At 46.0% G+C, this 27,481-nt stretch overlaps 1 protein-coding gene across 3 annotated transcripts; it reads right to left on the reverse strand.

Annotated features, from left to right (window-relative positions):
- Positions 1-6,474: 6,474 nt before the first annotated feature.
- LOC110219719 (cell adhesion molecule CEACAM21-like) lies at positions 6,475-22,004 on the reverse strand. 3 transcript variants are annotated; one of them, XM_021003311.2, is made up of 7 exons: positions 21,694-22,004; positions 20,430-20,786; positions 16,727-16,835; positions 14,763-14,827; positions 11,749-11,810; positions 9,262-9,303; positions 6,475-8,630 (listed from the first exon to the last, which is right to left on the reverse strand). In XM_021003311.2, the coding sequence occupies exons 1-7, from the start codon at positions 21,755-21,757 to the stop codon at positions 8,538-8,540; spliced, it is 792 nt and encodes a 263-aa protein (XP_020858970.1). In that variant the 5' UTR covers positions 21,758-22,004; the 3' UTR covers positions 6,475-8,537. The 3 variants fall into 3 exon arrangements, with proteins under 3 accessions (XP_020858970.1, XP_020858969.1, XP_020858972.1); XM_021003310.2 differs by having other exon boundaries at positions 16,727-16,838; positions 21,694-22,003; XM_021003313.2 differs by lacking the exons at positions 6,475-8,630; positions 9,262-9,303 and adding an exon at positions 9,361-10,732 and having other exon boundaries at positions 16,727-16,838.
- Positions 22,005-27,481: the final 5,477 nt, after the last annotated feature.

Raw genomic sequence — 27,481 nt, forward strand, 5'->3', positions numbered from 1 at the left:
CTCGGAACGTCTGACCCCACACCTCACACTCTTTCTCCAGCACTGAGTTGCCTCCTGTCTGCTCCCTGGCGCCATTAGTCTTCTCACTGCCCTCTGAGACGCCTGGAGCACTGACCACCCCGAGACCCTGCTGTGTCAAAATTCACAGGCATGGAGCCCATTGCTACCTGGAGAACAACGGTGTGGGCAGAACCAACCATGTACAGTGCAATGTGGAGCAACTTGGGCTCCTTGGGAGCACCCCAGGACTTGCCAAGTTCCGTCCAGCTTGACCTCCTCCTCCTCTCCCCCTCCTCTTCCTCCTTGCTGCTCCTCTTCCTTTTCCCTCTTTCCTCTTCTTCTTCTTTCTACCCTAACTCTTCTTCTTTTCCCTCCTCTCCTCCCTCCTCCCCTCCTCTCCTCCTCTGTCACTCCTGGCTTCTTTGCCTCCTCCTCTTCCTCCTTCTCCTCCTCCTCCTCCCCCCTTCTCCACCACCTCTTCCACTTGGGGCCAACCTGTCGAGGTGAGCTTCTATAGGAAAACAATGCCTCCACTTCACACACTTGCTGCAATGCTTTGGCCCCCATGATCTTGCTGGATCCTTCAAGAGAAACAGGGCAGAGCTGGTTCTCTTCCACCCTTCTTCCCATTTTCCAGGCAGGGGAAATAAAGGGGCAGCTGGTACAACAGACAAAGAGGTTTTGTTCCATGGAGACTCTGCTAAGAGGAAGACAAACCCTGAAGGGCTGGGCAGGGGGAGGCAATCTGGGAGGCCGAGGAAACTGAGACCAGAAGGGGACCTTGACCATCAGAGCCTCATTCTATTGTCCTGTGGCCTGGGCAGCCTCTCTCTGCTGTAACACTGCCAGCACATGGGCTGTCTGCTGCTGCCTGGCCCCTCCTCCCCATCCCCAGCTAAGCTGAGGTTTCTCTTTGAGAGAATAATAGTCATAGAATATTAAGATTTTGAAAGAGGGTCACAGGCAGCTGGTCTTCTTGCTGAATACAACTATAAAAAGTATAAGAAAAGCCATCCTGTGGCATTTTAATTTTTAAAAGGAAATTTTGTGAGAGAAGCAATGTATTATGATTTCCAGTAAAATCTAAAATATTGAAGCTGGGAAGGCCCTTAGAACGGGGGATGTCAGGGCTGGAGGAACCTTAGGGAAGATACTTGGTTTAAAGAAACACTTCACCAGCAGCAAAGATGAAGAGGTTAGCCAAGTCAACCATTCATGTGAGCTAGATTTGAGGTGATGGCATCTTCTGGGCTGTGAGATCCATATGAATGAAGGAAGTCACAGCACCAAGAAGCAGCTGAGGCCTGCCAGGACTGCCCTGAGAGGCTCTGACCCCAGGCCTAGGAAGGAGATGATACCTCCATCCTCTGCCCAAGTAAGACTCCACCGAGAGTATTGGGTTTAGTTCTAGGTGCTCCATTTTAGTAAGGATATTGTCAAATTGGATAGTACCCCAAACAGAGGACTCAGGGCGGTGAGAGCACAAGGTCTCGGCTTTGAGGATGGGCTAATAACAGAGGAGTCCTCCAGCCACACCCCAGCAGTCCTTGGGACTTCCTTCAACTGTGGGAAGGCCTGTTGTTTATGTGGAAAGAATTAGATTCCCTCCCTGGCCCCGGAGGGCAAAGCTGGGAGCACTAGATAATCTTTTTCTTTATTTCATGGATTCTTTGTTCCTACCTGGCAGCCTCTAGTAGTGAAATTTGGGAGAATCCAGACAAGAGATGAACAGGTTGGGTAGGTGTGGATGAGATGCAGTGTATGTGCTTCACTGCAGGCAGCATTCAAATTGATGAGATCACCAATTCATTTCAGGGTTTGAGAAATATTGGTAGCTAGAATTTCAATGGAAGATGGCAGCTAGGTAGAGCAGTGGGTAACATGCTGGACTTGGAGGCAGGAAGACCTGAGTTCAAATCTGGCCTCAGATACTAGCTGCATGACCTTGGGCAAATCACTTAACTCTGTTTGTCTCAGTTTCCTCAGCTGTAAAATGAGCTGGAGAAGGAAATGGCAAACCACTCCCGTATCTCTGCCAAGAAAACCCCCAATGGGGTCATGAAGAGTCAGGCATGGCTGAAAAGGACTGAAAAACAAAGATGAAAGATACAGATTTAGGCAGAAACTGGAAACAAAAATCTTCCTAGCAGTCAGATTATTCCACAGTAAAACGGGCTGCCTTGGGAAGTGGTGGGATGCTTGGTTCTAGATGTCTCCTAGCAAAGGCTAGACCATCAATTTTGGGGGAGAAGTAGGAGGGATTCTTGATCAGGAATGGGTTGAATTCAGCAGAAGCCAGAAGAGGTGGCGAGTAGCAGAGTGCATAGAGTGCTGGAGTAGGAGTCAGGAGGTTCTGAGCTCAAATCCACCCTGATGCTGACCAGCTTTGTGACCCTGAGCAGGTCAGTCACCTTTGTCTGCCTCAGTTTCCTCACCTTAAAATGGGGATAATAATACCATCCCCCAGGTTGTTGTGAAGATTACTTGACATAATACTTGTAAAGCTCTTTGAAAAACTTGAAATGCTATATAAATGCTGGCTATTATCCTTATCACTAGTATTATTCCATCTCTGACTCTAATAACAAAGCCCAACAGCTCAGTTAACTGATTGGATCTTCCTTATTTCTCCTTCTCTAAGTGATCACCACCCATCTGTTTAACAGCTCATTCCATGATCTTGCTGGGAATGGGTGCCAACCTCAATGGTTTAGCTTTTGTGGAATCCACCTTCCTCACCATTAGGAAAAAAAAAAAGAAATTACAGCAACAATTCCAAACATCTGGCTCCTCATCTCTTCTCTACTCTTCCTCCAAGATCACGCAAGGAGAGAAGTAACATGGCCTTGGATAGAGAGAGCCTGGGATTTGGAGTGAATATACCTGGGTTTGAAACCCAGTCCTGCTTTTTCTTGTTCCAATGACCTCAGGGAATTCACTTTTCCATCTCTGGGACTCAGTTTCCCCTTCTGTAATATGAGGGGATTAGTGTCATAGCCTCTGAAGTGCCTTCCAGTTCTAGTTTCTTAGCACCGAGGGCCATGGTCAGCTTCTTGGCTGTTTTTGGTGGCCAGGCAGATGGGCAGTGTGAAGACAAGTCATTTCAACTTTTAGGTTCTTAAGACTTGGATTCACTGAACATCATTAGGACTTCTCTTTCTCTCTCCTTCCTCAAAACTTCGTGTAATCACAGGTGGAAGGGATCTCTCTCGAGCATGCCTTTTTGTTCATGTTTATTGGCTCTCCTCTAGTAGAAAAATCATTCTTGTTGATAGAAAATAGAGAAGTAGAATGGGGCCCTGAGTCATTGTTTCCTCTAAATGTCTGTTAATGTTACACCATTGCCCCAAGCTGATAAGCCCTATTACTTCCTTGTTCTCTTCTAAAATATATGGCTTGTTATTTTAAGATTAATTTGTCATGGGCCACACTTCAGCCTTGGCTTTCCCAGTACAATCCAGTCTTTCAGACACTACAACAATCTCGACCTCAAAATGTAATTCTTCACAGATGGAATAAACCAAGGCTGACCTGCTCTGGTTCCATGCCTTTTCATCAGTCTCTCCAGGCTACATTGTAAGCTCCTCTAGGGCAGTGAGGGAATTAAAGGGCAAGTGATTAATTGTGGGAATTGAGTGAACCCCACCGACTCTATCTTATGACTCAATTCTGGATCTAGCTCAGTTCCCTTTTTATTCATTTATGGGTCTGGTCCAATTTATTCAATTATGGGAGTTGTGATAAAACTTTGATGCATTATTGATCTCAGCCCAGCATGGCTAGGAAGGAAGCTGGATCACCCTTACCTGCTGCTTAGGGACCCTTAACTAAGGACCTAGGTTATGCTGACCAGAAACCTGATCAGACCCAAAGACTGATGGAAGGAGTTTTCTCACAATTGTACATCTCAAGTAATCCATATGTCTTATTTGAAAACTGGTCCCATGCTGTTCAATCAGTTATTGTTTCCATGTTCCTTTGACTGTTCATGGACACTTGGGGGAGAGTGGGACACCTCACTCTCTGAATTCAGAGAATTGCACCTTTTTTGATCTCTACCTCCCACCTTGGAAAATCCCTAATCTTTCTTCCATTTAGAAGTCAGATTGCCTAATTTTGCATCTGGGTTAATTGTTTTCTTTTAATTAATTGATTTTATTTGATTGTTTTTAATACATAAAAATCTGTCTTATTCTGTATTCAGGGTCTTTGGACTAAGAGGGAGTCCATTGATCCATTTATTATGCCTATTTGGCTAATAAATCATGTAACTGATTGCTTCCTTAATTATTATGAATTATTCACAAGAGCAGGAACTATTCAGCTTTTGGATTTAAATCATCAAATCAAGTCAAAAGCATTTATTTATCTATTCATTCACTCATTTATTTATTACTTATTATTCATTCATTCATTTATTTATTCATATCCATTTATTATGCCTGTTTGGCTAATAAATCATGTAACTGATTGCTTCCTTAATTATTATGAATTATTCACAAGAGCAGGAACTATTCAGCTTTTGGATTTAAATCATCAAATCAAGTCAAAAGCATTTATTTATCTATTCATTTACTCATTTATTTATTACTTATTATTCATTCATTCATTCATTCATTCATTCATTTATTTATTTTTAGGCAATTGGGGTTAAGTGACTTGCCCAGGGTCACACAGCTAGTAAATGTCAAGTGTTTGGTCTGAGGCCAGATTTGAACTCATGTCCTCCTGACTTCAGGGCTGGTGCTCTCTCCACTGCACCACCTAGCTGCACCTACTATGTGCCAGGCACTGTGCTAAGCTCTTGGGTTACCAAGAAAGGCGAAATAAGCTCCTGCCCTCAAAGAGTTTATAGTATGATGTAAGAGACTGTATAAAGAAGACAGGGTAAAGTGGAAGTGCCTTGTAAATGCTGAGCACAGTGCATGGCACACAGTAAGCACTTAAATACTTGTTCACTGCAAACTGGAATGTGAAGCCAGAGACCTGGGTGCGAGGGTGACCTCTGTCACTGACCCATTGTTCGATGTTGAGGCCAAGTACCTTTTTCTCATTATTTCTTCATCTGTAAGATGCAGGGCTTGACGAAATGACCTTTGAGGTCCCCAGCACTTAGTACAGTGCCTGGCACATAGTAGGTGCTTAATAGAGGTTTGTTGACTGACTGTGAGTTAGTTTTTGTTAGTCTCTTCCAGTTGTCACATTCTGTGTTCTACATGCTAAGGCCCCTTCCAGGTCCGAAATCTTGTGTTCTATGTTCCAGTATGTTTCCCTCTGCTCTGACATTCTGTATTCTCCATTTGAAATATTCTAGGGTCCCTTCCCACTCTGATATCACATCCATCTGCTGCAGATTCAAAGACAGGAAAGATAGAAAAATGAAGGAGCCATGACTTGGTCATCCACTTCACTCTTGGAGAACAGCAGGTCCTTTCTGCCCCTTGAAAGTGACTGTTCTGGACTGGAATGTGGTCACTGTGAGGGACTGAAGCAGAGACATTGCCCTGGCCCCTCTGGCTTCACTTTGCCAGGATGCTGCCTTTTTCCCTTCGGCGCTTCTGTGCACAGGGAGTGTTCCTCCTTGGGGACAATGAATGGGGGGTGGAAGGTCCCTTGCAGCTGCTGGTCAGAGGAAGGGGTGAAATCTCCTTACACAGGTGGAGAGTGAGGAGATCTGGACTCCAGGGCCAGTGTGGGCCCTGACTCCTTGGAACTCTGGTCCCTTGTCTAGGTCTTTGTGGCTTCAGCAGTAAAATGAAGGAGTAAGGAAGGATGATTTCTCAGGTATCTTTGGATCAGACACACAGTGTTCGGAAGGCTTTGACCAGGAGGGAATAAGCATTTATGATACCACCTACAATGTGTCAGGCACTGTGCTAAATGCTTTTCAAATATTACCTCAATTTGATCTTCTAAATAACTCTGCAAGATAGGTGCTATTATTATCCCCATTTTACAGTTGAAGAAATTGAGGCAAAAAGTTTACGTGACTTGCCCAGTGTCATAAAGCTAGTAAGTGATTTGAACTCAGCTCTTGTTGATCCCAGGCCCATTGCTCTAACCACTGTGCCAACAGCGGTATCTGTTTCTTCAATATTCAGTATTTTATGTTCTAAGGCCCCTCCCAGCTCTGACATCCCCTGTTCTAAGGCCCCTCCCAGCTCTGACATTCCCTGTTCTCAGGTGTCTCCCATATTCTTAGGTTCTATGCCAGTAAGGAATCCACAGAATCACTCTCCCACAGTGTCCCCTTGGAGGCCAGTTCTCCAGCTTTTTCAGAACAGCCCATTTTCATGGCTCCATGGCAGAGCACATGAGCAAGGCAAGCCCCATGAATCATCAAAGGGCAGATATGAAAGGTATTTTAGGGACCATTTAGCCCCATGCTTATAAGTCAGAGCACCAGAGCCAGGGAGAGCATGGCCCCACAGCCAATCAACCAATCAATAAATAAACATTTTATTAAATGCTTCACTTATGCCCATTTCATTTCCCCCCAAGGGGGGGGGAGGGAGAATCCAAGGGAAAAAAATGAAATAGCTGCTACCTTTAAGCAGCCTGAATTCTCACATGGGAGAAATCATATACATTTTAAAGTATACTGTGGTCAGAATAAGTACAAGATATATACTTGGTAATTTGGGGAGGGAGGGCACCAACAGCTTGGTGGTGGAGGGAGGGCAGGGGATGCCAAGAAGGATTCCCAGTAAGCAAATGTCAGAGCTGGAGTTGAAGGCAGGGCTTTGGGCTCTTGGGCCAGAACCTTTTCCATTAAAATGGAATTCTTTCGACTCCACTCAATTTTCCCTTTATGGAGTGTGTGGTCAGACTAGGGCTTAGCTTGGGTCTGTTTCTTCTCATCTTGTCTTTAGTAGAAAGAGGGGCCAGCTAGCCATTTCTTCCCCCTCCCCCAACATTCTTCAGCCTCTTAGACATTTCCTCTTCATTTTTAAAGCTCCCAGATCTGGCTCCTGAGTGATGGGGTATCATCCAGAGCTTTGGAAACCATATCCAGATTTGCCCTCTTGTTTGGGGTGGTGGTGGTGGCAGACCATTTTTACCACTAACACCAATTTACCTGGAATTTGTCTAGATCCTTCGATGTACAATTCAGATACCACCTTCTCTGGGCAGCCTTCCCAGGAACTACTCCCTTTGGACCTCAGTAACACTTAATGTGATGAGTCAAGGATGGCTCTGAAGTTACAAACCTGGGTGCCTAGTAGGATAGAGTTGGCTTCAACAGAAACAGGGAAGCCTGTAGGAGGTACCAGCTTGGGGGGATGGGGAGGAGGTGGCAGAGGAAAGATGTTAGGTTCAGTTGAACAAATCATTTATATATTTTGTTTTCACATCACTGACATTTCTAAATCTCTCTCCTCATCCCCTACACAAGCCGCTGCTTGTAACAAAGAATAACAAGAAAGAATAAAAAAATGAGCAATACAGCAAAACTAACCAACATATTGAGTCTGACAACACATGCAGCATTCAACACCCATAGTCTCCCACCTCTACAAAGAAGGGAGGGTAGCGCATTCTTTCATACTCTCCCCAGGGACAGGCTTGGTTACTGTGCAGTTACTGTGCATGATTCCCCTCCCCCTTCTAAATATTACTTACTATGCTCTGTATCAGTTCAGGTAATTCTCATGTTTCTCTGCCCTTTTCATACTTATCATTTTCTTTGGGGCAGTAATTTTTCATTCTATTCACATTCCACAATTTGTTCATCCTTCTCCCAACTGATGAGGGCCTAATTTGTTCCCAGTTATTTGATTGGGGTGTGTGTGTGTGTGTGTGTGTGTTTTGCTAGGCAATGGAGTTAAATGACTTGCCTAGGGTCACGGAGCTAGTAAGTGTCAAATGTCTGAGGCCATATTTGAACTCAGTTTCTCCTGGCTCCAGGGCCAGTGTTCTATCCAGCCATCTAGCTGCCCCCATTCCCAGTTATCTGTGACCATAGAAAAGGGCTGAGATGAATATTTTGGTGTATGTGGGAATTGCTTTCTGTGACCTCCACAATGTAGATCACTAATAGTGGCATTTTTGAGTCAGAGGGTATAGGGATTTTAGAGGAAAATATAGAGGTGTTGATATTATTGGGTTCATGGAGCAAGGTTCCCTTGTCTGAAGTCCAGCCGCAGCGTGATTGGGCTTCCATCTGGCTCAGGCACCTGTAGTTATGGCCTCTTTCCTTTCTGGATGCCTCTCCTCTTCCCAGCCCTTACCCTTTTTTCTCTCTCTCTCTCCTGATGGGTTCCTCCTCGCCTCCAGTCTCCCAACTTTCTCCCCTGAAAGCTGCCTGTGAACCCCCACCCCCCTTTAGTGATGGGAACTGGTTAAGCTGTGAAAGCATCTCTAAGGACAGGTTAGAGGCAGAGAGGTATAGAGGATAGGGCACTGGATCCAGAGTGGAAGACCTGGATTCCAATCCAACCCAAGACACTTTGTAGCCATGCTCCTTGGGTTCTTTGTGTATAGAAACGAAGGGCTTGGATTCTAATGGCCTCTGAGATTTCTTCTAGCTCTACAGTCTAGGACTTGGTGATTTTCCCTTTTCCAGGGGCTGGAGGTTTCTGACAGGGCGTGATCGTGTCATAAACATCTGCTTCGATGATGTCCAGAGCCTGGGGTCAGGAGAGAGGAGATGTCAGGGACATCCAAAACCCCCCTCCTCTGTTTTGGACCTTCTGGACTTCAAAATTCTGCCTTTACTGCTGTCTCCCCCAGAAACTTTGCTCAGTATCTACTGCCTCCCTGCCCTGATCACACTCCCACCCATGAGGCCTGCTCATCATCCCTCCACAAGACCTGTTCCCCTTCTCCCATTCATGAGTCCTTCCTAGAGCCTACAGTTTGTGAAAGGGCACAGGCCCACTTGCCTTCGTTCCCCGTCTGGCCCTATTTCTGACCTTTTGGACTTCAAAACCATGCTCTCTTATTGGGTTACTTCCTTCCCTCCTATTCTTCCCTCCCTCCCTTATTTTCAGCTGAATGTAAACTCCTTGAGGACAGGGATGATTTTTTTGGGGGGGTCATATTTGTATCCCCACTGCTTAGCACAGGGCCTGGCACATAGTAGGTACTAAATCATTACTTGTTTCTTTTCTTCCAGGGAGGGAGGTAGGCACTGAGAGGGTCTATTTCCCCATTTATCTTCTTCCCTCCATGCTAGTCCTGTTCCTGGGCCCCATAATTAGCCAGCATTTTCTCCTCTCTTTCAGTCCCCAGGAGAGGCCTGGCCCCTGATAGATGTACCTGATAGATATCCTCAGAGGCAGCAGAGGAGGAGCCCTGGACCTGTGGAATAGGAAAAAGGACTTTAAGGAACTTCAGAGCTGGAAGGATACTTAGAACAGAAAATATCAGAACTGGGAGGGGCCTGAGAACAGGGAATGTCAGGGCTGGGAGGGCCCTCAGAACAGGGAATGACAGGGCTGGGAGGGCCCTCAGAAGAAGGGATGTCAGGGCTGGGAGGGCCCTTAGAACAGAGAATGTTAGAGTTAGGAGAGACCTTAGAACAGGGAATGTCAAGGCTGGGAGGGCCCTTAGAACAGAGAATGTCAGAGCTGGGAAGGCCCTTAGAACAGAGAATGTCAGAGTTAGGAGAGACCTTAGAACAGGGAATGTTAGAGCTGAGAGGGCCCTTAGATCATAGAATGTCAAAGCTGGGAGGGGCCTTAATCAATCCATCCACCAACCAGGCCACAAGCATTTATTAATCTCTTTCTATGTACCAACCGGCTCTAGGCACTATGGATACAATAACAATGATAGTCCCTGCTCTCGAAAAAGTTACATTGTAGCCATTACAGATTCACCGAGAGGAGTGTATCAAGAAAGCTGCCATGTTGGTATTTGAGTCCAGCCTGGAAGGGAGACAAGAGGCTGTGTGGAAGGGAAGTAGTGTATTCTGGGCATAGGGACTGCCAATACAAAGCCCTGGAGGCAGATGAGCAGTGAAGGGTAACAAAGTCAGTTTGGGAGAGCTGTTAGTGGTATAAAAGGGAGGAGTGTGTAATAGGATCGGAAAGGCTGTGTGGAGTCTACGTGAAGGACTTTGAAGACAGAGGAGTTTTTGTCTGATCCTTTCTCCCTCTTCCATTTGGCATCTTAGAAGACTCCCTTCTAAGCTCAGCCCTAGCACCAACTTTTGCAGGAAGGCTTTCTCACTCCTCTCCCCACCTCCACTTCTTGAGGTAATAGGGAGCCACTGAAGCTGCTTGAGCAGAGTTATATGGGCAGGGAAAATCACTTTGGTAGCTGTATGGAAGACTGATTTCAGAGCAAAGTGACAAGGCAGGGAGGCCAATTAGAAGGCCTTTATAATTGAGCAGGCCAGAGGGGATGAGGCTCTGAGTGACTGTGGTAGCTCCCTGGGTGGGAAGAAGTTACATGGGAGAGATTTTGTGAGGGCAGAAATGGCAAAACTTAGCAACTGACTATGTTGGGTGAGTGAGAATGAGGAGAGGACAGTGACCCCAGGGATGGGAGCCCTAGGACTGGGAGGGTGGTGGGACCCTCGACAGTAACTGGGAAGTTAGGAAGAGGGGAGAGTCTGGAAGGAAAGAGAATGAGGTCCGTTTTGGTTTTGTAGAGTATGACATGGCTACACAGCGTCCAGTTGGAGACGTCCATGAGTAGGTTAATGAGAGAGAGCTGGGTTTGTTGTTGTACGTCCTTCATTCTCAAAGAGGACCGATGACATCACAGGGCAACGTCTTGACTTCTGCATGGATTAGATGTGAGTGAGGTAGAGCTGTGCAAAGTCATCAGCTTCACTGTCTCCTCCAGAGCCATCGGAGTCCAGTGGCAAAAAAAAGCCCAGACAACTGGTGATGGCCCTGGAGACGGGGGCTATTATCTTCATTGAGATGATAACTGAGCTTAGAGCTGAGAGAGACCTCAGGACACAGACGATCATCAGAGCACAGAATGTCCGAGGTGGGAAGGACTTAGAACACAGATTGTCACAGATTAGAAATCACTTACCTCCAAGGAGGGGCAGGAACCTCTTCCCTACCAAGGCATCCCGTTCCACTTTCAGACACACCTAACAGGACTTTTTTTCTTCACATCAAGTCTACATTTCCTTCTCTACAACTGCACCTGTTACTACCAGTTATATGCCAGGGTGTATTCTTACCTCTGGGGCCAAGCAAAGGTGAATCCTGCTTCCATATGACCTGCCTTCAGCTAATCAAAGATGGCTGCCATATCTACTCCCAAACCAAGTGTTGTCTTCTCCGGGTTGTTGCCATAAGTTCTTTCCATTGATCTGTTCAGATGGCTTGGACTTGGGGCCTGTCCCCCTTCTGAAGACCCTTTACTGGATGCCTTAAGCTCATAGGCATTCTCCAGGGATTATCCCACCCAAACTCCCAGGGCCTTCAAGTGTCTCCAGTTCTGGGTGAAGGGCTCCCTTCCCACCCCATGACTGTTGTTATTGTTGTTGCTGAGTCATTTTCACCAATGCCAGACTCTTTGTGACCCTTGTTTTTGGGTTTTCTTGGCAAAGATGCTGGAGTGGCTTGTGATTTCCAGCTTGTTTTAAAGATGGCAGAAAGGGCTAAGTGACTTGCCCAAGGTCACACAGCTAATAAGTGCCTGAGGTCGGATCTGAACTTAGGTCTTCCTGACTCCAGGCCTGGCATTCTGTCTGCTGTGCCATTTAGCTGCCCCACCCTATGATAGACACTCAAAAATCCCTGAAAAAAGTGCCTGAAAGACACCCTCTGTCCCTACCTGTAGAAGCCGAGGGCAGCCTTGAAGCAAAGCATTATTCATGTACAGGGTGGAGTCATCACCTGGAGGGAAGGAAATCCAGACAGAAGATCTTGGTGTCTTGGAATGCCATGAGAGAATGACTAGGCAGAGAAGGAAGTGAGGGGAAGCTAGGTGGCACAATGGATAGGGGACTGGACCTGGAGTCAGAAAGATCTGAGTTCTAGCCTCAGAAACTTCACTGGCTGTGTAACCCTGAGCAAGTCCCTTAACCTTGATTTGTCTCAGTTTCCTCAACTGTAAAACGGGGGTAATAATGGCACCTATCTCCCAGAGTTGTTGTGAAGATCCAGTGAGTTAACTGTAAAATGCTTAGCACAGTGTTAGGCATACAGCTGGCACCAAGAAATGTTTGTTTCATGTATAACCTCTATAAAATTGCTTGCCTTCTCAATGAGGAGGGTGGGGAGAGAGGAAGACAATTTGGAACTCAAAGTTTTAAAAATGAGTGTTAAAAATTGCTTACATGTAATTGGGGAAAAATAAACTACCAAAAGAAAAAAAAAAGAAATGCTTGTTTCCTTTCTTCTTTCTTTCCTTACATTCCCTGCAGCTATCTGTAGCATATCTATAATAGAAGATTCCAAGGTGGGTCTCCAACAAGGTTTGTATGTCTATGGTTCTAGGAATCTCTGGGTGTAGCGTTTGTAGTTCTAGAGTCTATGGTCTGAGATTCCACGATGGGCCCTTCCTTAGCTCCTCCTCTCAGCTCTGAGTCCTCTTTCTAGAGAAACTCCAGAAAAACATAAACTCCTTAAGGGCAAGGACTGGGTCACTTTGATCGTAAAGTTCTATTCTGATGGGTGCCTCATCATGGCATGGAGGGAACCCTGAGTCCTACAAGGCTGTGCCTATGAGAAGAGCTTTCCAATACAATTCCAGTAAAAATCTGTACCTGTTTTCTGATGACCACCCTTGCTAAATAAGCACATCCAAAGAAATTATTGGGGAGATAATGAGCATTTCTGTACCTTCATTAGTTTCAGAGGATGAGAAGATTAAGAAATTCTACCAAGAACTCAATAAAACCTACCAAATTAAATCAATATCCACTTTCCGACTCAGTGACTTCAATGTTAAGAGCAGGATGAGGGAGGAAAACATGGTTTAGGAATAAGAAATAAAGAGGCTGTTTCTACTTTTCAGGAAGAGAATTGGGAGATATTTAGATATGATGAGCACCAAACAACATCACAAAATTGGAAATTGATTATATTCTAACGGAAAGGAAATGATTGGTTCCTAGTGCAGTCAGTGTACAGCCAGATCACAAATATGTTAGAGATAAACAGCAAAAGCAAATTAAAATAAAAAATAAAAATTGGAAGACATAGCATGCAATGGAGGTAACTCCAACCTGACCTTCTTAATGCAGCTATTGATGCTGAAACATGGGAAATGGATAAAAGAAATAACATCGACATCAATATGGAATGTTTCCTTTTTTTTTTTTTTTTGGTTTTTGGTGAGGCAATCAGGGTTAAGTGACTTGCCAGGGCCACACATTTAGTAAGTGTCAAGTGTCTGAGGCTGGATTTGAACTCAGGTCCTCCTGACTCCAAGGGGGGAGCTCTATCTACTGTGCCACCTAGCTGCCTCAAGAATATTGCCATTTTCTAATGGAATTTAAACAATGAAAATCAATTGCTACAAAGAGGAAGCTAAAGGAGCCTAGAAACCCTAGCAACAAATAGTGGCCAAAAAGAAAGTTAAGACAATAATGAAGTCTTCAACAAAAAAAAAAGAAGTGGGGCTCAATGAGAAAAAAGGGTTTAAAATATTAGAGAGGAACAACTTTTGTCAGGAAAAAGAAAAAAAATGGAAGGAAAAGAAAGAAAAGGACAAGTTTGCACTTAGAACTCAGATGAATGTTGAGCGCCAGAGATGAGGGCAGTAGCATTAGCCAACAATGAGTTCCATATGCACTATCAGCCAGGGAAGTGAAGATACTCTATCTTATAGGTCCCAAGTTTGCCTGGCAATGGTGATATCCAGGGAAGGGATGAAGACCATCTGTGACACATAGGCAGCTAGACTCCTATGGTTTGAGTGAAGTAGGGTCTGAAACTCCTCCAGGAAGAGGTATCGGGGGAAGCAAAATTGTAGCTCTTGCTGGATCTGTGCCGTGTTTAATCTTCAATGGCTAGTGGTAGGAGCACCTGCAGAATGAAGGCCTATATGAAGAGATATAAACCAAGAAAAGGGAAGACGATCCCCAGAAACTTTGACTTAGAAACATTCCTTAGAGGACACCTACTGTTCAGAGAGAGATAGAAGTTGGAGCAAAGTAATGAAGCCCTGGGCTGTACTGCAAGGATTCTAACTAAGGAAAGAGAAAACAACAGATAAGGTCCAAGGCAGGCTTCTCTTTTTTGTTTGTTTGTGATGAGGCAATTGGGGTTAAGTGACTTGCCCAGAGTCACACAGCTAGGAAGAATTATGCCTCTGAGGCCAGATTTGAACTCAGGTCTTCTTGACTCCAGGGCTGGTGCTCTATCCACTGCACCAGCTAGCTGCCCTGTGTAAAGAGATTCTATTGACTCAAGATGGTGGCAGGAAGTGTGAGACCTAAGTGTGAGACCTAAGCTCGAAGGAAAAGGCTGCTAGCACTAGCCCATGTAAGCACTCATTTTACACATAAGCAAACTGAGCCCCAGAGAGCTGAAGTGTTTTCCCAAAGGTCACACAGTTACTAAATGGAAACACTGAGTTTCCACTTTTGTGAAGGGGCAGCTCCAAGAAACTTCAGTGACGTGAGGATGAGAATGTAGGTCCTGCTGGTACGTCATACAGTATAAAATATCAGGGTAGAAAGGGCCCTCAGAGACTGTCTAATCCAACTGCTTAATTTTACATTTGACCTAATTGAGGCCTAAAGAAGGGTAGGGAGCAAAGTCATACAGTCAATCAATGACCAGTTGCCATTTCCCTATTTTTTCTGCAGCATCACACTGCCTATCAGGGGCCATACTCACCTTCTTTCTGGGCTTGACGAATCCTCCTTCCTAGAATTGGATTTCTTAGGATACCTTGAGAGGCCCTGAAACAGTGGGACAGAAGAGCCATGAATAGTTATCTTCCTTGGGGCCCCTTGGCTTGGGGGTAAGTGAAAGGGAGGTCCCTGGATATTTGGGAGGGTCCAATAGCCATGAGGAGGGGATGTTAACAGCCATGCCTTGAGACTCTGATATGTGCTACCACAATTTGCTGGCCATATTCTCCTAGATCAAGGTCCCAGCGGCTTCTTGGCCTCCTGAACTCACTATTTCCCCCAAGAATTTTGCCTCCATGCACACCCTCTCCCCCTCAACTTCCTTCTTTTTGCTGAAAATGCCATCATCCAGGCTGGTAACTGCAGGTCAGATCTTCTCTCTCCCTCGAGCTCCATCCAATTCTTGTTCTGCCAATTCTCTTGATCAGCCTCTGCTTTCCATTTGTGCAGTCCCTGCCCCAGTTTGGGGTCTCATCTCCCCGTCTAGACTTTTATAAGATCTTCCTGACTGCTCTCCCTACTCCGGTGTCTCCTCTCCAGTTCCATGCTTTCCACAGCTGATAAAAATTCTTCTAAGGCTCAAGTCTGTCCCCATCACTCCCTTGCTCAAGAACCCTCCAGGGTGTGCTGGCCTATAGGACAAAACACAAGCCTCCAAGACTGGCATTCAAAGCCCTTTTCTTCTAGATCTTGACAGTGGGACTGATGACTTGCTTCATTAGTGCTTCTCTTCATACAGCCCAAGATCACTGCAGGTTTTTCAGCTGCCATGTCAAACTATTGATTCCTACTGAGCTTTCAGTCCATGAAAACTCCTAGATTTTTTCAGATGAACCCATGTCTAGCCATATCTACGCCATCTTTTTCATTTGTGAGATTAACTTTTTGAACCCAATTGTAAGATTTTACGTTCAACCATATTAAAATTATTTCTTCTTTCCCTCCCTCCTTTCTTTTATTCCTCCTTTCTTTCCTCCTTCCCTCCCTCCCTCCCTCCCTTCCTTCCTTCCTTCCTTCCTCCTCCTCCCTCCCTCCCTCCCTTCCTCCCTTCTTTCCTTCCTTCCTCTTCCTCCCTTCCTTCCTTCCCTTCCTTCTCTTCCTTTCCTTCCTTCCTTCCTTCCTTCCTTCCTTCCTTCCTTCCTTCCTTCCTTCCTTCCTCCCCTCCCTCCCTCCCCTCTCTCCCTTCCTTCCTTCCTTCCTCCCTTCCTTCCTTCCTTCCTCCCTCCCTCCCTTCCTCTCCTTCCTTCCTTCCTTCCTTCCTTCCTTCCTTCCTTCCTTCCTTCCTTCCTTCCCTCCTTCCTGCTGCATCTCTGCCTTAGTGAACCTTGGCTCCTTTGTTTTGGGGAGGCAGGGTAGAGCTGGGACGATATCAAGGTCTCCTTCCCTACCTTTCCTCCACTGAGGAAGTGAGAGACTGGTTTTAAGAGATGATTAAGTGTGGGGGAGGAGAGGGGAAATGAAAAACCTAGAGAAGAGGAGAGGGAGACTCCAGAAGTGGGCCAGAGTGCAGAGAAACAGGAGTTTTGGGAAGGAAGTGAGGCCAAGACATAGAAGCTACTGCATAGAGCTGGGAGTGCATTTCTGTTACTAGGGAGGCTGAGGCTGGTGGATTGCTTGAGCTCCGGAGTCTGGAATGGCAGTGCCCTGAGTCAATTTCTTATATTTGTTTTCAGCACTATCCAGTGCTGAAGGAAGGCCCTTGGGGAGTGAGTGCCTTTCAGGCTGCTCCAGGCAGAGCAGACTGGCCCAGGTAGGAAATGGAGTTGGTTGAAGCTCTCCAAGTGGTCAGCCCATGTGTGGCTGTGGCACTTCCAGCCTGGGTGAGTTAGGGAGACCCAGTTTAAAAAAATAAATGAGGAGAGGGAGTGGAAAATAGTCCTGAGTTCTCTCCTCCAATTTGAGGAGAAGGTCTTGGAGAGAGGGAAAACCAAGGAAATCCCATCCTACCGTCCAATCTTTCTGATGCACAGGACGTAGATGAAGGCCCCAATTATGGCCACCTCAGTCACAGCTCCAACCAAAATGCCAGCTTTGATAATTCCTGTGGAATGCAGATCTGCTGCAGAAAGGGACAGAAAAAATGAATAAGCATTTATTATGCACCTACTATGTGTCAGGCACTGTGCTAAGCACTTTCACAAATATTATATAATTTCATCTTCACAACAACCCTGGGAGGTAGGTGCTGTTGTGATCCTCATCTTATAGGTGAAGAAACTGAGGCAGACAGGTTAAGTGACTTTTCTGGGGTAATACAGCTAGTAAGTATCTGAGTCTAGATTTGAACTCGAGATGTCCTGCCTCCAAGACCAGTGCTCTATCTACTTCTCCACCTAGCTGTCTGAGAAAGGAGAGAAAAGGAGCTTAAACTGATACTTTTTGGGTGTGGGTGTAGGGAATTGAGGAGCCCAGGGAAAGATTCCCTGTGTAAAGCAGACTTGGCCTGTGCACCTTACACAGTGCCCCTTGGTAGGGTTGCATTGTCAGCGTCTGGAAAATATCCAGTGACACCTGAGTATAGGACAGAACATTAGACCCAACATGCCTGACACCGAGCTCATTGGGTTCCCCCAAACTGGTCCTCCCTTTTTTGTCCCCCTCTCTTATTTTTCTATCCCTGAAGTTAGAACTAGAATCCTCTTTGAATTTAACTATGCCCTGTCCCTCCACTCCCATATCCAATCAATGGCTTTGATGTTTTCCCTAATCTCATAGGTATTTGTGCATATTCTGCTCCCTTTTCTCTGCTTCTATGATGGGTCTTCATCTCTTCTTCCCTAGACTATGGCAATAATTTCCCCCTTGGTCTTCCTGCTCCTGGGCTTTTGACTTTCTCCAATCCATCCTTCCCACCACCTCCTAAATAATCTTCCTAACTTCCTATTGGGATCATGTGACTCCTCTACCCTTCAATGGCTTCCAGTGTCTACAGAGTAAATGTCAAACTCCTGATCCTGGCATTCAAGACCCTTCACAATCTGGCTCCCACCAACCTGTTGGATCCTTTGATATGTTTCAGTGTTCCATCTGTACTCAATTATTCTACTGCCTCGTTATCATGCAACCTTCTGTCTCTATGCCCTTGCTTAATCCATCTCCCATGTCTTGAATGGACTACTCCTCTCCTTCCCCCAACACTTCCTTCAAGGTTAAACCCTGGCAGCTGCCTCTTTTAAGAAGTCTTTCTTGGTTCCCAGAACCTCCCCCACTTAAACTGAATTAAAAGCACTAAAGGAGAAGCAGTAACCACCCACATATCGGGGGCCCTTGGACTTCCTATACTTTTTCTCCTAATACCCTATGAAATAGGGGGTGCCAGGATTTGTAGCCCCACAAAGGGGGAAACTGAGGCTCAGGAGGTGATGTGACTTGCTTGCTGAGTGTCAGAGCTGGGATTTGAGCACCGGCTTCCTGACCCCAGATCTATAACTTTTCCCACTGTATTACATAGCCCAATCCAGCATGAAGTTAGGGTTTGAACCTGGGAGAGCTCATCCCTCTTTTTCTCGGCAAAGAGTCCCAGCCATTCTGCTGCCTCTGGTCTTTCCTCTGCTAATTATCTACAATTTATCTTCTACAGCTTGTTTGTATGTAGTTGTTTGCATTTTATTTCGCCTATTGGATTGTAAGCTCCTTGAGGGCAGGGACCATCTTTTGCCTCTTTTTGTTCCCAGCACTTAGCACAGTGCCTGGCTCACAGTAGGCATTTAATAAATGCTTAGTGATTGGCTGTTTGGTGAGAACTCCATTGAGAGGAAGGGTCATGGTATGTTTCCTTTCTCAGATTCAGCTCCTCCCTTGGGCTCCCTCGTTGCCCTCTTTCTTCCTGGGCCCCCAAGGGAGTCTGGGAGCCTGAGCTTCTTTTCCTCAACCTCCCCAACCTGCCCCCTCTCACAATATTCCACACTGTGCCTAGTACTCATGAGGTGCCCAGTAAGGGCTTGTGAATGATAGCCCAGCAGGGCCCTCTCCCAGCTGTGACTTGCTCTGGCATCAGCCATAGAACTGCGGCCAGTGCTACCCCTCAATATGAGGAAGCAAGGACGGGGACACCTGTAGCTGCCAATTATGGCTGTTCCCTACTCTGCAGATTCCAGAATTTCAGTATGAAAAGCCGTCAGGTGGCCTCTGTGGCACCTTCCACTTCTGAGTTTCTATGGCTCTGTGCCTCAGAAATAATCGAATTTAAATCACAACACTAGTAACCCTTTCTCCATTTTCCCTGACAAATCATCAGCTAGGTTTCTTTGAATACCTCCAGTAATGGGGAGCTCACCACTTATGGTGAGAGTCCATTCCCTGATGGATGGCTCTCATTGCTGTGGTCCTTATTTGGAGCCCAAATAAGTTTCCCTGGAGCTTTACCCTATCACATTATCTACTAAGCTATAGGGTCATCACCTCCTCCAGCTGAGGCTCAGCCAGTTCCCTCTTTGAGAAACCTGGACTCTTCCTGGCTGTTTCCCTGGAAGATGGAGTCAGCCTCTTCCATAACTCTGATTCCAACCTCACCCCCTCACCCCAAACACACACAAGTGTTCACCATGCCCTGTTCCTGAGATCTGGCTCCTCCCCCTCCAGGCACTGGGAGTCTAGGCACGAGGCTGGATCTGGCTGATATCCTGTCCTAGGCAGCCATTCTGCTCTGAGCCCTGGGGGAGAAAGCTATGCCAGGCTGGCGAGTGAATCCCCCAAGAAAGGCTCCTGTCTTCCATGGTCATTGACATTGACCCCACATTAGGACAGCTTCAGGAACCCCGAGCCTGCCTCAGCACAGTGGGAGAGGCCAGTCCAGCTCCCTGTCCTGACAGGGAGAATTGGCCAGCTGCACCACTTACTTCCCATGTCCCCTGGGGCAATTCCCTTATCTCTCTGGGCCTCAGTTTCCTCATCTGTAAAATTAGAGCCTTGAGCTAGGTGGCTCAGTGTATAGAGCACTGGCCTGGAGTCAAGAAGACTTGAGTTCAAATCCAGCCTCAGATGCTTATTAGCTGTGTGACCCCGGGCAAGTCACTTCCTTCCTGCTTGCTTCAGCTTCCTCATCTGTAAAATGGGGATCATAATAGCATCTGCCTCCCAGGGTTCAAATGAAATAATCATTGTAAAGTGCTTAGCACAGTGCCTGGCACGTAGTAGTCACTATATAAAGTTAGCTATTATTATTATTATTTTCAAGGGATTCTGTTGAACTGTTTTTTACCAACGGAGGACTCAAGCATCCCCTGACTGACTGTCCCAGGTTTTCTAGTGAGACTAATGCAGGATCTGGAAGCCTGTTTTCAGACCTGGGGTGGCTCCCATCTCCTTAAAACAGGACACACTTGTCAGTGTCCAACTCGTTTCACTTTGGATGGCACGTGGAAGGGGCAGTTACTGAATCACTTCTCTCTGGCCTAGGTCTACTTTCCTACTCACACTTCCCAAAACTTGGCCAAGGGAGAGAGGTGTGGGAAGCCATGTGCCATCTGGCCCCTGGGAGCCATTCCCCAGGCAGACCTACACTTGGGGGCTCTGGACTCTCAGGACTCCTCTCCCTGGGGCAGGTCCTGGCTTCTCCTCGCTCCTGGGAGTAGGAGCTTAGGAAAGGCCTCTTGCCCCAGACAGAGAGGCTATTTCCAAGTTGTGGCAGCCTTGGAAGGGGGGTACTCACCATACACCTGTAAATGTGTGCGAGCTGTTGTTACTTCACATTCTGAGTGAACCACTTGTAGGATGTAGTCATCATTGTCACTGAGGGTGAGGTTGGGGATGAGCAGAGAGCCGTTAGGGAATATCACCTCCCGGCTGCTTTCTGGCTCTTGTACTCTGGTCTGGATATGGTAGCTGGTGATCTGGTTGGAGGATTCTACTGACTTTCTGTACCAGGTATATCTGCAAGCCATCTTTGAGAATCCCTGGATGGACAAGGTGACTTCGCTGCCCACCTTCCCATAGGGAGGGCTTGCCACAACACAGATGGTGTCACCTTGAGCAGATGTTGCCTGGATCCAGCAGCTGAAGATGGAGGCTGAGAGAGGAAGAAGGAGGCAGAGATCAGCAGGGTCCCCTACCCTCCTGAGTGACTTAGGTTACTGAGAGGTTCTGTGTACCGAGGGTGAGTGTGTGAGTGTCTGTCTGTATCCATCTCTGCAGAAAAGCCATGCATTTGGTCTTTAACAAAAAGCATCCCCAAATCCTACCTAAATAATAAAGACCTCTGCACTGGCTGCATTGGGATTTGAGTCAGAAAGTGACTGACAGAATGTTAGGCCAAACACTGCAGAGAGAACTGGTGAGTAAAATGGTGGGGCTGAGGCTGAAATGGGGTCTTAAATTACAGGATTCAGGGCTGGATGGACCCTTAGAGATACCATGGGGTCCAATATCCTCATTTTGCAGATTAGGAAACTGAGGCCCAGAGACTTTAACTAATCTGCCCAATGTCCCATAGCAAATAGCAGAGCGGCATTTGAACCCAGACCTTCTGGCTCCCTTTTCTTCTATACCCTGTGCATACATTAAAGCTGACAGTTTTACTCCCAAACAGGCCTGAGAGAGAGGTTGGGAGGGTATAATTCTCCCCATTTTGCCAGTGAAGAAATGGGTTCAGAGAAAGTCAGTGACTTGTCCATGGTCATACAGCTGATAAACATCAGAGCTGGGATGTGAATCCGTGTCTCCTTTGACTCTATGTTCATCCCTTTGCCTCTGTAAAGATGCCCTGAGTCTCATCTCAGGGTATGGCCCTGAGCTACTAGTTCTACCCCTGCCCCTGGCTCAAGAAAGGCTCCCATGGCTGCATCTGGAGAGATTGTTTCTGGGACAAGCCCCCAAGGACTAGTCTGGGGCTTGGGCTGATTCTCTTGTCTGGGCAGAATCTCCCAGCCTCCATCTCTCTCTTCTTGCCACCCCACCCCATAGAGCTGGGCTCTCACCTGTGATCAGGAGCCCTTTACAGGGGCTGTCTCTCCTGTGGGGAGCTTCTGAGAGACGATCCATAGGTCTGTGTCAGTCACCCTGTGTAATTACCCCGTCGCTCCCAGGAGTCTCTGCCTCCCTGTCCTGAGCCCTAGAGCAGACCTTGGAAGTGTCCTTGTTGGTCTACAGGCTTAGGGCTGCCTTTGCCTGGGAGCCGGAGGTGGTCTCTGCTTTATTTCCCTCACCTTCTCTAGGGAACTGAGCCTTTCTCTTTTGGGGGCTGAAGCTCTACTCTCTGCAGGGATCATATGGGCTTTACAAGGCAGGCACTAGGTCTCTGACTTTCTCCTCCCCTGCCAGTGACTGTGGTTTCCTGTCTCCCCCAGGGAGCCCCTCCCCCACTCAGATGGAGAAAGGGTTTTGCCCCCCAGGGGACTAGGTAAAGCTCAATATTTCCTACTGCTCACTTTTGGTCATACCTGTTACCCCAGTCTAACTCCAGTTACCTCTTTCCCTTCTAGAACAGGGAAGGACCGAAGCCTTGACTGAACCTAGAGCCCTAGGGGAGCTGGGTTCTTGCTCTGGGCTTCTCCCAGGACCTGCCTGTTAAGCTCCTTCCCTCTACCAGGCCATGCCAGGGTACCCTGGCCCTCCATTAGACACTTTACTGTGGCTTCTGTGAGAGTCCAGTAGGGCAGTGGAGTAGGGTAAGATTGTTGTTGGAATATTATGGAGTTCCAAATAGGGCTACCCTTCTCTATAGTGGGGGACAGATGCAGGATTTTCTCCCTCCTGGAGTGCAGGAGGGGCTTCTCTGGTGAAAAGGGTAGGGCCCCAAAGGGTTGACACTAGGGACAAGGAGAAGCCTGGGATGCCTCAGGGCATCTCTGGATGTTTGCTCCATTAGCTTCATCCTTGGGCTCCTCCCTGAATTTGAAACTGAGTACAAAATATAGTAATAATAGTAACTGTTAACATTTGTATAGCTTTAAGGTTTGTTAACCTCTTTACAAATATCTCATTTTATTCTCACAACATACCCTGGGTGATAGATGCTATCATTACCCCCATTTTACAGATAAGGAAACAGAGGCAGGAAGAGATTAAATGACTTGCCCAAGGTTACACAGCTAATAAGTGTCTCAGGCAGCATTTGAACTGAGGCCTTTCTAACTCCAGGCTCAGTGCTCTCTATGCACTGTGGTGCCCCCTAGCTGCTGCAATGCAAATGAGAGTCAGCCCTGGCTGATGATATGACTTTAACCACCAGCTAGCATTGATAGTCACTCACTGGAGAGGTGCATACTCACCTTGGAGGTCTACTCATGCCCTACTACAAAGAAGCGCTGAGTTAGTGCTGAGCTGCCTATAGTCCTTGGGGAGTCTTCAGTTATCTACACCTCATATTCATTCCTCTCCATGGAAACAGCATAGGCTGTCAGAGTACGCAGATATGAACTTAGCTCTGAGCCCCCACCCAGGCACTGGGAAACCACATTGTCTTTCTAGAAGCAATTGCCAATGATATGACCTTGGTATATTGGCATCTACTTTGAACGGAAGCAGATAGTGTAACAGCAAAGATCAATAATCCACGCCTTCAGTGCTTTACTTTGCTTTGCTAATCATTTATCAGCTACAATCATTTTGATAACATAAGAAATGGAGTCCCAGATAAAAATCTGTGCATAACTGAAGCCAAGATGTAGTCCCCAGTGAACACCTGTGTTAGTTAACCTTGGAGGTATAACTAAATCATTATAAAGTGTGTATCAAGTATGTGACCATAATAATCACACTATATATTAATCTATCTTTATATTAAAATGATGAAGTAAGAAACCCCTGTAAAGGGACATCAAGGGAAGAATAAATATAGGATGTCATAAAGTTAAAACATAAAAACTTGCAAAATGTAATCTTGTGCCATACATAAATCAGTTTTTAGAAGACTCTGTTGCACCATAATAAATCAAGAGATCTGTAAATAACAGTGAATTTTGTATCTTGGAGTCTCAGACTGTACTGGGCTGACTGTAGAGCCCACCTTTGTTTCTCTTTAAAAAAAGGTTGGTTTCTTTGCCCAGAATGGCTTCTCAGTTTTTTGTTTTTTTACAGTAGGCAAGCTTCAATTCTAAGTATAGTTTTTAAAAAATTCAGCATGAGGCTCATAAGTTAATAAGCAGCATTTGCTATCAAGGAAATAAAGCATAATAGCCAAACATTGTGAGCTTGCCCATTTTCTTAGCCTAGGGAGAGTCTGCCAGACTTATAAGGACCCAGGAATCCTTAGAAAAGGTAGTTTGAATCTGCTCCCAAGCTAGCAAAGGAACATGATAGCAACATGGTTCCTACAGCCTATTCAGCTTGCAGTCCCAATGGACCCATGATCAGGTGCCAAGGCTGAAACTCTAGAGGACCTCAGAATCTAGGTATGCCAGTATGAGGAACGGGCTCCTCTGGCTCAGCCTGGTCATGGGATTTAATTCTAGCTGTTCTGTCACTGGCAAAGACCTTTGACATCCTCTGCCTTCTGCTAGCCCATCACTGAGTAGGCTGAGTGGGTTTAGCCCACCATTCCTGAAAAGAGAATGTTGCTGCCACCATTATTTACCTTCTGGTCTTGACCATTAGCATGGCATCCTTCATCTGTAGTGGCATTTCTCTCCTCATTTATCATCTCCGCTCACCAGTGAGTCAGTCAATAAACCCCACCACTCAGCAAATCAAAAAATAAGTTCTTTTGTTTTTGTTTGGGCTAGCAATGGGGTTCAGTGACTTGCCCAGGATCACACAGCTAGTTAGTGTTATGTGTCTGAGGTCAGATTTGAACTCAGGTCCTCCTGAATCCAGGGCCAGTGCTCTATCCACTGCACCACCTAGCTGCCCCCAAGATTTCCTCTTAAGAAAAGTTACTTTGGTTTGTTGAATGGATTAGAATGAGGAGAAGCAGGGAGACTAATTAGGAGGCTGTTGCAATAAGCTAGGTGAGAAGCGATGAAGGTCCAAGCTAAGATGGAAACAACAAGAGTAGAGAGAAGGCCTTGCATATCAGAGACGTTGTGAAGGTAGAAATGAGACAGGGTAACTGATTGGAAACGTGGGTTGAGGTAGAGTGAGGAGTTTGCAATAATACTCAGATTACAAAACTGAGAACTTTTTCCATCTCCTCCCTGTGAAACATTTTTGGTCCCTTGCAAATACACAGGTTATACATGAATATCTCTGAACATGTATCATGAACATCACAGCTTAACTTGTAGTCACAAGGACCCAACCCAGCTGCAAAGTAGCATGTGCATGGTATGTACACAAGTGCACACACATATAACATCCATAGTAAGATCACATGCAGCCAACATTGGTGTGCACCCAACATAACACAAAGCATTAGACTAATCTTTGTTTACACCGACCAAATAAATATGTGGAAACGTATGACATGCATATATAGAATAATATATCCATAAGATATCATTGTACCATAAGGAGCAAAGAATCCTAAACCACAATAACGTCCTATGGTTTGCTCTGGCCCCACCTCCTCTGGATCAGGTTTGCTACATCTTCTCCTCAGGATTCTCATTACTTGAGGGGGTTGGGGTCTTTGCCATCAGTATGAGCCCTACTGGATTTGTTCTACCCATTTTGGAAAGTCCAGTGACTGGAACCTTAGTTTTATATAACCATTTAATAGCCATTGACTTTTGCAAAGGGATATTTATTTCACAGATACCACAAGAATAAACACACGAACATTTTCCCCAACATCTCAATGGCATCCTTTCCCCCTACACCACCTTGAGTCTCTAGAGATGGGGAGATTCAACTCAAAATTTAGCGTAGTTCCTCGATAGCATTGGTCCCAAGTCCAAGTCCAAAGCCAACATTGTGGTCATCTTCTATTGGGCGAGAGTCCTGGATCTTTGCTCCTCAGGATAATAAAGCTGGGCTGGCTGCAACAACTCGCCTCCTTGGTCTTTGTGGCTTTTGCTCTCAGCCCAGATTGGAGACTTTCTGCACAGTCTCCACAATTTCTGGCATCTCATAGTAGGAGCTTAACAAATGCTTTTTCGCTATTTCCACCTTCTGAGATGCCGAAGTAGAACTCAATGAGCAGGCCTGGTTTTATCTGAAAATTAACAGAGATAGTGGAAAACTCTTTGTGTGACCTCTGGTAGCATTGTATAACCATACTAGAATGTCACTTTTTTGGGGGGTGCGGCAATTAGGGTTAAGTGACTTGCCCAGAGTCACACAGCTGGTGAGTGTTATGTGTCTGAGGCTGGATTTGAACTCAGGTCCTCCTGACTCCAGGGCCAGTGCTGTATCCACTACACCACTTAGCTGCCCTGAAACATCACTTGTTAAGCCTTTCACTTATGGTGAGTTGAATGTCTCCAGCTTATAGGTTTCTTTGAAGGTACTGATAATAATAATAATAGCTAACATTTACCTGGTATTTTAAGGTTTGCAAATCACTTTTCATGTTATCTTATTTGATCCTCATAACAACCTTGGTACTATTGTTATTCCCATTTTACAGATGAGGAAACTGAGGAAAGAGCAGATTAAGAGACTTGGGTCACATAGCTAAGTAGGTGCCTGAAGCAGGTTTGAACTCAGGTCTTCCTGAGCCATCCAGCCACCTTCTGGTAAGACTCAGTTCTTGACTCCTTGGATTTTGTTCTTCAGTGGTTTGCTTTTGAAATCTCTGCCTTGGTAACAGTGGATGCTGGCAGGGAAACCATTTACAAATTTAGCCACCAGGTAGCATTGATCATACTCATTAGGCAATGCCAAGCCCCCTCTTAGAACGTACACATGCACTGTGAGGCAGAAGTGTTGGTCACTTTGTGGTTCTCAGAGAGTCAACGACCTTCTGTCTCTCATCTCTGCGTCTGCCTGTGGGGAAGCAACTGACTCCTTGTCAAGGGATGTGTATAGGCTGAGATTTCTCCAACTGGAACTTAGTGCTAGGTATCCACTGTCAAATTCTGTCTACCTTATTTCTGAGTCAGTGAGGTGGTATTATGGAGAGAGGGCTTGGACTTGGAGTCAGGAAGACCTGTGTTTGAATTCTGATTTAGATATTTGCTAGCTATGTGACCCTGGCCAAATCACTTCACCTCTCAACCTCAATTTCCTCAACTATAAAATGGGAATAATAATAGCACCTCCCTCCCAGGGAAATTGTGAGGAAATAATGAGATGACCCATGTACAGGACATGGCAAACCTTAAAATGTTGTACAAGTGCTAGTTATTATTATCATTATTGTTCTTTGTTTTGAGCTTACCATATGTCAGTGAGTTCAAGTCATGGAGGATGAAATAATGGAATCAGTGGGTGCAGTCTGTGCACAGAAGCAAGCAAGCAGATAGCATTAAAAATGCACCCCCAAGATAGCCTGATGTCTGATAAAACAATAAAGTAGCTCCACAGGAGTAGCAAGCCAACATCTTCCCTAGACCCTTGAAGTCAACGTAGGCTCAATGGGAACCGAGGAACGCAAGGCAATGTGCAGTTGGAGCCCTCCCTTGAGCAGGCAGAGAGTAACACCAGCATTCTCCCAGAATCATTGGTTCCCACTTCCAGGAAGACCAGTCCTCAGGTGGCAACATCAAAAGTCTAGGGTGACACTATGCCTTGGACTCAAGCCTTGGGGATGGACTCAAGGGAACGTGCTCCCAGACTATGATGTAAAACCTGCCTTTGATGTCTTGTCACATTTCAGGGATCTCTGCCCTCATTTGGGGGTAGCTAGCTCATCACTGAGCAAGATAAGTGAACTTGGTGGCTGGC

This window comes from Phascolarctos cinereus, unplaced genomic scaffold (genome assembly GCF_003287225.1).
Source record: "Phascolarctos cinereus isolate Bilbo 61053 unplaced genomic scaffold, phaCin_HiC Scaffold_726;HRSCAF=1367, whole genome shotgun sequence".
Lineage (NCBI taxonomy): Eukaryota > Metazoa > Chordata > Mammalia > Diprotodontia > Phascolarctidae > Phascolarctos > Phascolarctos cinereus.